Source organism: Varanus komodoensis, unplaced genomic scaffold, assembly GCF_004798865.1.
Source record: "Varanus komodoensis strain SLA01 unplaced genomic scaffold, ASM479886v1 scaffold19, whole genome shotgun sequence".
Classification (NCBI taxonomy): domain Eukaryota; kingdom Metazoa; phylum Chordata; class Lepidosauria; order Squamata; family Varanidae; genus Varanus; species Varanus komodoensis.
This window is the reverse complement of record NW_025335550.1, coordinates 3,784,411-3,794,841: the sequence shown is the minus strand read 5'-3', so window position 1 is coordinate 3,794,841 and position 10,431 is coordinate 3,784,411. Positions and strand designations below refer to the sequence as shown.

Below are 10,431 nucleotides of genomic sequence, written 5' to 3'. Positions count from 1 at the left end.
TGTGTGATTAACTAACAGCCAGCTCAACTTGTTTGCTCATTTGGCCTATGGTAACCTTGCACTCACAGCGAGAAGGAAAACAAAGCCATTGAGGTAAACATGCGCCTCTGATATTTGCAAAACAATGTAGAAATAACTATTTATTGGTCTTTCCACATTCACTGTTAAGTCTTCTACAAAGTCACAAAAGAAAGTACAACATAAAGCAGAGAGAGGGATCACCTCAAAAGGGCATCAGACTTAAAAGAGGATAAAATGTTGCATAAAGGGCAAAAAATACAGAGTGAAGAATTCTATATTCATCACCTTTAGTCACTTTGATGAAGATTGTAAAGAGTGGAAATGAGCATGAACTGCTTGGCTTGGGAATGCAGATCTTAACATCCTAATTCAAAGCTTTGTAGATGGAAACAACCTCCACTGAAAACAAGGTACATGGTCCTATGCAAATGTAGACAGGGAAAAAAATCTGAATTTGCACAGGACTGAATATTAAGGCTAGGAAAATATGGCATGGAGCTCTGATCTTCACTTTCAGAATTTAATCTGCATTTCTATCACTACAAACCGAATCCTGGTGGCTTAAAGTGTCAGAGACTTTTACTCTACATCAAAGGGTGTTTGCATAGGCCTCAAAAGTACAGTAAGACAGCTTCTCTGGAAACTCAACTCTGGGACTATTTCAGCAGCCCAAACCCTGTGGCTGGGCTCAGCCTATCAGATAAGGCAGGCTTCTGTGGTCTCTGCAGTGGAATTCCAGGAAGGAAGCAATGGCCAGAGCCCAATCTTATCATCCCTTTCTCATCATATGAGAAAAGTGCTTGCATAAATATATAATCTCAAAAACCCAGATGGACTGTTTGCAGCCTGAAAATGCTCAGATCAAACACTGTCTCTCTGTGCTTTAGCAGCATTTTCCAGAATTCTTTGTTTCCATTCTTCATACTCTTCTTTGACTTCAGCTGTGCATTTGGGACGCTTGCGAGGGACCTCTGCTTCAGTCTCTATTGAAGGGGAGAAAAGGCAGATGGTTTCTGAGAACACAGTTATAAAATCTAGTGTACCTCTGCTTAGCTGACCCAGGGCTTTCTAGCTCCCTTCAAGGCATATCCGAGATGTTTCTTCAGGCAGAGTTCAATAAGCAGCCAAGATAGTGAACAAACATGGCCCAGAGACCGTGAGACAGTCCAATGGTTTTAATCCAAGCAGCAAATGCGTGACTTCAAACTGTTTCCACTGGAGCAAACCATATGGACTAGAGCCTTAGATGCATAAAAGAATGGCACCTTTTAACATATACAGGTATGGTGAAGAGAGGTTTGTTCAATGCCCAAGTTTTAATGGCTGTTTGGGAGTGGGGACCATCCTTGATCCAAACGATTAGTTGGTCTCTCCCCTTCATACCTCACTTTATTTTTATGCATTTATATCTGACTATTTCTTCAGAAGACCCTCCTGGGGCTGGGTCCCAGGAGGTCTCACACTGGGGCACTGACCCACTACATTTCTGCGAGTCTGACCTCACCCTGGGCTGGGCCGCTTGTCTGAATCCTCCTGAAGAAACAGGCTAGGATAGTCTTGGTGGGGAGCAGAAAGCTCCCAAGCAGCTAAGGAGACCCATACAAATGCAGTCAAAGTAATGCAGCACTTCAGTTTGCTAATACTGTTGTCCACTCCCATAACTGCATCCCCATCATGGAAGCCCTCAGTTTTGGACTCCAGCTCCCATCAGCCCCATGGACATGGATTATGGGAGTTGTAGTCCAAAACAGCAGGAAGGTGCTGGGCTGCCCATCCTGTTCTTAAGGGAGTTTTGGTAAGCCTCAAACTGCTTATTCCTGAGTTTCTCCAAAGGCCCCTTTGCTTCCTCCTGCTCCAATGCTCCTGGCAGCACTGAAAAAACAGAAGCGGGTTAACAAACTGGAAGGTGTTTCTGAAACAGAGACCAAAAGAGAGGCAGGCAAGAGCCCCCTCCTAACTCAAAATATATAGAACTGTATCCAAAGTTAGTCCTATTTAAAGTCAATTGAAATGACGATGACCCAAGTTATGAGTAGTATGGGTACAACCCAAAGAGACCACAGAGTGGAATTATTCAGAAGTGACACCGATTTCCCTGTTAACCTTCCCCAGCCTGTGCCCACCAGGTATTTTGAACTATTAACTCCCAGGAGCTCCAGCCAGCATGGCTCATGGGGCAGGATGGTGGGAACCGAACTCCCCAAACACCTGGAGGGCAGCAGCTTTGGAAAAGGCTGTTCTTACACTGTACTAAAACCCACCCCAAAGCATCAAGGAGCGTCTCCTGCGGACACGTCTGTGAGTTAACTGGTCTTAACTGGTTATTCTGGCTTCTAGAATAACACGACAGAGGCCCCGGCAGCCTGCCGCAACCAGAGATGTACTGCTCAGGTTGAAACCTACCTTCTTCTTTCTCAAGGCGTTCCAGGAAGGTCTTCTGGGGTTTGGCGGCGTCTGCTGTCAGCTGATCATTTTCTCCTTCTGAGGAAGAGAACAAATCTGTTGCCGCAATTTTGGCTCTCATGGACTTTTAGCCAGAGACACACTGCTTGAAGCCAGTGATCCTGGCTTAACAGACCGCGATGCATACAAGCTGTGTGTTGGTGCACGCAGTCTGTTCATTCCCAGTTTGCTTGAGGGCAGGGGAAACAACACAAAACCACACAACTGGGGAAGAGACAGCTTTACGTGGTACCTGAACTTGGTAGGACAGCCAAGCTGCAAACCAAGTAGGAGCCTAATACAGGGGTTTAGAGGCATCTCTGCTTTTTAGGATGAGGAAAAAACTGCACCAAGGCCAGGAAACGACCAATCTCAGGTGAATCCTAGCAGACCAGGCCTGATGTACCCTGCCTGTCATGAGCTGGGGTTTTCCTCTAGTGTCTCTGAGCATGCTCAGTGGTTCGCCAAACCCAATCTAAACAACTACTTCCAGAAACCTTCCTTCCGAGTATGTCTGAGCCCCATCCCTTTTTTTCGGGGGGGGGGGTCCTTTTGGAAGCGAGCACAGCTTCTCTATACACCATCCCTCCAGTTGACTAGCTTTCCTGTTCCGCATCGTGGGTCCAACACTTGTACCAGCTTCATCTGGCACCAAGAACTCTTCTCCCAGGGCCTCTCCTGATAGCTGTACATCTCGGGTATTCCCAGAGCCTGCTGGAGCCTCCTGGGGGGGGGGGGGGGGCATTAAGATAAGCCCCTCCGCTTCTCTCAGCTCTAAGTCTGCTCTGGGTCCCCCACCACTTCATTCTCAGACTGGTGTGACTTGCCTGTGTACCAGCAACAGCTGCACCCCTAGTCCCAGGCCACCCCAGCTTCTGGCCACAAATCTTCAGGCTTCTCTTTTGCTGCCCAGGCTAGAATCAGTGAATGGGGGCTGCAAGGTGGGAAGAGGAGCTACATACGGCTGAGGTGTTGGCTGATCTTCTGCAGTTGGCTGTGGAGACGGTCAAATATGGGCTTCTTCACGCCGGATGCAGCCACCATTTTGGTTTTATCCACTTTGATTTTCAAACATCTGCAACAAGACACCAATTCAACTGGTGAAAGGAACATCTGAAAGCTCTCCTGGACCACAGAAAAGATACGGCTATCAAAACCATTTGCGAAAAGCCAAGTTGGCAAAGCCAACTTGGCTTTCAATCCACCCAAGAGGGTAAATTCGGTAAATTACATACATCTGTTCTCTGTCCCACAAACTCCAGCTTGGAATAGGTTCAGGATTTTCCAAGCACTCTCTGATAATTCTTGGAAAAGCCCAGGTCTGTCCAAGATTTTTCCAAAAAAGTCTGGAAATCTCCAACATTGGGTCGTATCCAGCACTGCTCAGATTCGGAGCCCGTTCATTTGAACGCATCTGTGTTCAGTAGGTCTAACAAACCATGGAGGGCAGTCCCGGGCACCCTCCTCCTCTCAGCCGACCAAAGTTGGCCAAGCAATGGACAACGAGCAGCAGAAGACGTGAGACACTTCCTGGAGCAAGGAGCCTCTTCGTGTCTCTACTGCTCGGGGCCAGATGCCCCTCCGAATGCTTGGGAGTCTCTCTTCCCGTGATTAGGTTGAAATTTTTTATTTAAATAAAAACATACTACAAAGGTACAAAAAGGCCCAAAAATTGCAACATTACAAAAATAGAAAGTACCCCATCCGTTATTTACATCCGTTCAAAATGCCAAATGTACACAGATTTACAAGATTCCCAGGCTTTACGCATCAAATGTACAAAAAGAACTTTGTATAGACTTTTCCTGATAGCTTCATGCCATGTGTCTGAGCAGCATGTATGAGTGATTTACGGACATTACGTTATCGGGGCATGCGCCCCACTCAACCACGGCCATAATTTCCTCCACCTACTGGGCGGCATCCTCCCTTTTTCCTCGCGGCTCAACCAAAAAATCTTCTCTTGGACAAATTTGACTGAGCCGGCCACGTCAGCCACCTTTTGTGTCTTGATCTCTCTGTGGCGTTGGAGGGATTAGGGGCCACGGGGTTTACGGTTTCCCATGCACACCGGGGAGATGACACAAGGCAGCCTCCCAAGCCCTCCTCTGCTGGCAGTTTGGACTACAGTGCCCATTAGCTGGCTGGGGTGATAGGAGCTGTAGTCCAAACCACAGGCAGGGCACCAGGCAGGCTACTACAGCACACGGATTCCAGGGCACAGCCATCTTTTCTCCAAAGACGTAGCGTGTGTTATGTGGACAACTTTGGCCGTGCTGTTGCAGTGGGTGGGTGATCTCTCGTGGATGGCAAAAGGCTGCAAGAGCGTCGCTTCGAAGAGAAGCCGAAGCAACGTTTGCAGAGTGGCTCAGCTTTTGTTCTTTTTATTAAAAGTGAAGCACGTAAGGTGCAGAGTTAGGTGTCAGAGTGGGGCCATTGAAATCAATGAGACTCATATAAGTCATTACTAACTTCTGCCTCCATGATTTTAATGGGTCTACTCATCATTATGATTGAGTCCGAATACCCCAACTTTCATAAAGCCAACATGAGAAACCGGATTCACCCCTTACACATGCTGCAAAAACCTGGGAAGCGGAAGCACATTTCATGTATGCCTATTAAGAGCTTCCTAAATTTTATGGAATGCAAGTGAGTAATAACAGGAGCTTAATGAACAAAAAATTCAAAAGTACAAATGTAAAAATAAGTGGTTCAAATTACCACACCATTGTTAAGCTGAAATGGTCTTCTATCGGCTCGCTCCCCTATATTTCTACAGAAAAATACTTCAGAGCAAGGGCACCCCCAGGTGGCAAGATTGGAAGTTACCAACTTTTGAAAACCTGGTTCTTTTGAGACACCGAAGCTCAGCAGCAGGTAGCTTGGAGCGCACCAGAGGTGTCTGACTACAACTCCCATGTGTCGGACCACATCCGGCGAGCCACAGCACATGCCCCTGCTCAGATCTGCTTACTGCGAGAGCTGAACTGCAAAGAGTCCCCTAAACATCCCCTCGCCTCCCAGCTTGGAGCACAATTCTTGACAGCCAATTTGAAAATTACGTTTTCAATGCAATATACATCCGCTAACCTTGCAGAGCCCTGGGAAGCCCACTCAGTTTTGTTCAACACACGTTTTGGATTAACTATGAAAAAAGGCGAAGGAACATTTAGAAAAAATAATAATGTGATGAAAATTAGCAGCCTTGGGCCAGGTTGCTAAGAAGAGCCCCGTTAATTGGGCAGTGTTAGCTTGTTTGGTAATCTGGGCCTGGTGAGTGTGGCATTAAAGGGTCTGACCGGAACTTGGAAGGGACAAGTTCTAGTCTCCACTCAGCCACGAAGCTTGGCCAGTGGCTAACTCTTAGTCAACCCAACTTGTGGGGGTTTTGTGAGGATAAAACAGAGGACAATCATATTGGGCTCTTTGCAGGAAAAAACGGGAGGGGAATGAAATACAGTAAATAAAATTAGCCTCAGCCTCCATTATCAGAAAAACATGAATCAAATGCAGGTATTCTTGACTGTCCTTCAACTTTGCTTTGGACCTTCTGAATGCTGCTTGGATGACGCAGCTGAAGAATTTTTGCTCAAGGATCTCAGTAGGTCTTCCTACTGCAAACTCAGAGCTTTCCCACCTCCTCCATGGTGCAATAAACACAAGGTTTGGTGCCAACCCCAGCAGCCACAGGCACGGACAGCTCTACCTGCAAGCAGTGAACAACGCCGCGGTTCTGAACAAGGGTTTAGACAAATCGAGATCCATTTGCTGAGCTTCTGGCAGACTGGATGCATACCTGAAAAGCAAAGCCATTTTGAAGTGACTGCCACTGAGACAGGAACTCAGATACGTAATACGATCCATTATCTTTGGTTCCAAAACACGTTCAAAAGCTTCTGGACTACAGCCTTCAGCAAAGGCTCTCCCCAGACCCCACTGTCCACAATTTCCCAACTGGGGATCAAGTGGATGGAACCCAGAGCAAGGCAAATGAACATGTACAAACATGTGCCACTTTAAGCTGTCAGACCTCTGGTCTATCTTGCCAAGTATTATGCAGCTCTCCGAAGCTTTGGGCAGTCGTAACCCAAAACCCAGCCTTCGAGAGCAATGCAGGGGGCCCTCTTGCGGGAGCCATCCCTCAGGGAAATAAGAGGGGTGGCTAACAGAAAGAGGGCCTTTTCTGCCACTGCTCCTCGTATTTGGAATGCCCTCCCTAAAGAAATTCGCCTGGCACCATCCTTGCATTCATTTTGGCACCAGGCAAAGACTCATCTTTTTTAAAGGCATTTTAATATTTAATCTCTCCCATGGATGCTACTATAACCTGTCTGAGTAAACTAATCTGACCGGAACTTTAAATTTGTAATAATTTAAGGATGTATTGGTTTATTAGTGTTTTAAAGTCTTATTGGTAATGTTTTAATATTGCAAGCCGCCTAGGGATGCTGTTAGCAAAACAGGCAGCATATAAACAGTTAAATAGACACATCTGAGGGGGCTCCCAGTGCAGAGAGCTGCGGGAAGCTGAGGCAGGGGGCTTCCTAGCCCCCACCAGCCAAGATGGACTTGCATCATCCAGAGATGCTGCTTTGGGTTTTCCTTTTACTAACAAGCCATGCAAAGCAGCAAATCAATTAAAAACAAACAGACTGCACCAAATACGAGACCAATGGTTGCTCTTGCACGCTCCCAGCAAACTCACTGATGCAAAAGGGAGGTATCAGCACACTCGAGGGAGTATGACAGTTTGGAGAAGTACTAAAAAGACTCTTTGGAGGGCAATCTCCATTCCCGCTTGCCACAAAAGCCATCCTGAATACGCTCAGTGGCCAGAGAATACATGCAATGGATAGATGGGACACTTTTGCAGACAACGGGGCTGCTGGCACCCTGAATAGGGGGAGTTCCCACTGAAACAATCTGTCAGGCCTTACTTGTATTTCACACCAGGAAAGATAAGTTGGGAGCCATGACATCTCTTACCTCTGCAATATTTTTGATGCCATATTCACTGCTTCCAGGCAGCAGAACTGAACTGCCAGTTCTTGGATGCCCAGGTTGGAGTTCATACCAAGCAGGCTCTCAAAGGACCTCAAACAGCTCTGGTAAGCAGTCTTGCTCAAGCCAGACAGTTTCACTAAGTAACTCTTGAGAGGAAAAGCAAAGCACAGAGTTAACACAGTTTCTCCCTCCCATATATAAGCAGCCGCTCACCGGGGGCAAATAAGAATCTTCTCCAGGCGACCAGGCGAGGTGGCTTAATGACAGCTGCTTCCAAATTGCTGACTTACTCGTAGGTATGGATGTGCAGGCACATTAAAAAAACCTATTTTCATGGACTTGTTTCTGTGGTGCGCTTTGCAAGGCTGGCTTCCTTTCAAAGTTAGTGACCATGGCACAAAGCAGAATTTGCATAATGGGACACTGTGATTCTAGCATTAGAGGGAGAATGCATCGCATACAGCTTCCCAAAGCAAATGAGCACTCCGCAGAGCCATGCAAATGATTCTCCCCGGATCTTTTAGCATCCGAGAATCCAGAATTCTTTTAATGCTGTAAGTATTAGGGGTATATCCATTTGGAGCAAACAAACATAAGAACAACCCAGCAAGATCAGATTGTAAGGTTTAGCTTGTTCAATAAACAAACAGCCCTGCCAACCTCTAGAGACGCTTTCCAGATGTACTGACATGGCGCCTTCCAGATGCTCAGAGCTGAGGTCCAGCTCTCAACATCGCCCAGCAACCAAGCTGCCTGGAAGATGCAGGGAACTGCAGCTTGGCACATCAGGTTGGAGAAGACTTATCCCTGCAGGGTATGCCAACTATCTAGAGTTCTGGAGGGTATAAGCAGCAGCAGTGACTTGTCCAAGAAATTCTATCCTATTCTTTGTTTTTAAGATGCATGTCAAACTGTTCTAGAAACCATACAGAGTATCTGGATAGTGCTTGAGCGTGGGCATGTCTATAAGGGAAAGAGGAGAGAGGCCCATGGTGGGATCCTGGCATTCATAAGCATGCACTGCAGCTGAACGATCAGCTATTTGATTGCACAAGTACACAATTCTAAAACCCGCAAGAACAGCACAGGCACCCAGGTGAGCGGAGAAGGGGATGTGAAGAGGCTGTTCATACTTTGTCGACCGGGTTCTTCGTGAAGGAGGCAGCCAAGTCGAGGCAGATGACGGCGCTGCTTGTGGAGGTCATCTGAACGAGCAAGGTGGCGCATTTCACTTGAGACAGGCGCAGGTATTCTTCCGCTTTTCTGTCGGCCCATAAAATGAAAAGGCAGTGGATAAACCCTCTTGGTACATATATTTATTTTACTGTTGCACTGTTTAAGTTTATATGCGTTTTAGTTTTTTCCTGCAGGTTCCTGGATGTGTGTGTGGAAGGCTTTTTATGGTGGGACGCTACATATAGCAAGTGTAATAAATAATAATAGTTTCAATAGCTGTTCTTGCATGTTGTACTACGGGAGACACAAAGGGAAACAGAATCATTCTACCAGTGCTGTTGAAAGACTGAAAGTGTTTTAACTGGGAATTGTGGGGCTTTTTTCTGTCTTGGCATGTTGCATTTCCCAGAGGGTCCGGTCCAAGAAAAGCTTTGGATTCAAGGATACTCAAAAAGGAACAAACCAGAAACAAAATTTGATTTATAGAATACAAGGAAGATAAAATATGCAGACTATTAGCAAGCAAAGCAAAGTTTACATATGCCTTTCGGATCACAGGGCACTGCTTATGAGGCGCTAGGTCACCTGCGTATCTGTGCACTCTTAGTCCCAAAAAGAAAGCCAGAGTTTCCCTAACTTACTATGAAGTAGTAAGACATACAGCAATAAATGTGACAATAAAAACGCTTTTCATGAAAAATAAAAGACACAGGCAAGGGTGTGCACCAAACCACATGGCTGGTTACCCTTTGGGGAAACATTGTGTAAAGTTGGGCAACAAAATCCCACTAAACCCAACTGGTAGCCATAGAAGCTAGTGCCCAGGAGAATGGGAGGCCAGAGACCTCTGGAGAGCCACACAGGCTCCCACACCTTTGAAAAAAGGCAGGATATAAACACAATCAATCAATCAATCAATCAGCAATGCATTGCTAATAATTAAAACACTGTTGATGCTTCATAGCTCTTTCCAAGACATGATGTGCCTGGCAAACCTTTTCCTGTCTCAACGTGCACATTTAAGGTGTATTTTTCAGCGGTATCTACTTATTTATCTATGGATCGCCCATGAAGAGGGGCAGTCTACCTCTAAATGCAGAGGGTCAAAGGGGAAGGAAGTGCAGCTGCCCCGCATGAGTTTCCGGGAAACATCTGGATAGCCACATCGTGTGTTTCCATGCGGGAGGAAGAAGTCAAGATTCGGCTGAATCGGTTTGGGCCCTCTCCCAGCCTCCCCGCTCCAGATCTTTTAAACTCGAACTCCCATCAGCCCAGCTAGTAATCGGGAATGATGGGAGGCGTAGTCCAAAACCTCTGGAGGGCCGCAGATTGCGGCAAGGCTGAACCGGGGCTGTTCCGCCGTCCGTTAGCAGGCACTGCACCCCATCCGCCAGGACCGCGTCCTGCCCCGACCCTACCTGATCACCCCGGCCGCGGTGATGCCCAGCTTGGGCGCCAGCCGCTCGACCAGCCCGCGCTCCATCGCCTTCCGCCGGTTCCCGCGCGCATGGAACCCCGCAACACCCGCACTCGCTACAACTGGCGCTAGCCACGCCCCTTCCGAACGTTGGCGCTTTTCTCGGCGTTCTGCGCCCGCCCACTCCCGCCCATCTCAGATCTCTTCTCTCCGCCCCGCGCCCTTTCAGCCCGTGACGTCGCCTCTGTTGGACGAGGGAATGGGCGGTGCTAATGCAATCCGCGAGGAAGGACATTTGCATTCTCACTGGCTTGGCGGAGTGTCCATCGCGGCGGAGGGCACGCGTTTCCGCCAATGGGACGCGAGAA

The 10,431-nt window shown here is 47.4% G+C and overlaps 1 protein-coding gene across 2 annotated transcripts; it reads right to left on the bottom strand.

The window, feature by feature from the left end:
• Positions 1-111: 111 nt before the first annotated feature.
• Positions 112-10,175, bottom strand: ORC6 (origin recognition complex subunit 6). Of its 2 annotated transcripts, none has more exons than XM_044428044.1 (7): positions 10,065-10,175; positions 8,604-8,733; positions 7,453-7,616; positions 6,173-6,262; positions 3,426-3,538; positions 2,425-2,502; positions 112-1,004 (listed from the first exon to the last, which is right to left on the bottom strand). In XM_044428044.1, exons 1-7 carry the CDS (start codon positions 10,127-10,129, stop codon positions 883-885), a joined length of 762 nt encoding a protein of 253 aa, XP_044283979.1. In that variant the 5' UTR covers positions 10,130-10,175; the 3' UTR covers positions 112-882. The 2 variants fall into 2 exon arrangements, with proteins under 2 accessions (XP_044283979.1, XP_044283980.1); XM_044428045.1 differs by having other exon boundaries at positions 2,425-2,499.
• Between the last annotated feature and the right edge of the window lie 256 nt (positions 10,176-10,431).

Bases quoted from the DNA above. Each gene is read 5' to 3' on its own strand.
- ORC6 (XM_044428044.1), bottom strand. From the start codon at position 10,129: ATGGAGCGCGGGCTGGTCGAGCGGCTGGCGCCCAAGCTGGGCATCACC. The intron at 7,617-8,603 runs GTATGAACAGCC...TTTCCTCTCAAG, and splicing joins CGAAGAACCCGGTCGACAAA to AGTTACTTAGTGAAACTGTC. The intron at 2,503-3,425 runs GTATGTAGCTCC...TCTCTTCCTCAG, and splicing joins GATCAGCCAACACCTCAGCC to AAGGAGAAAATGATCAGCTG.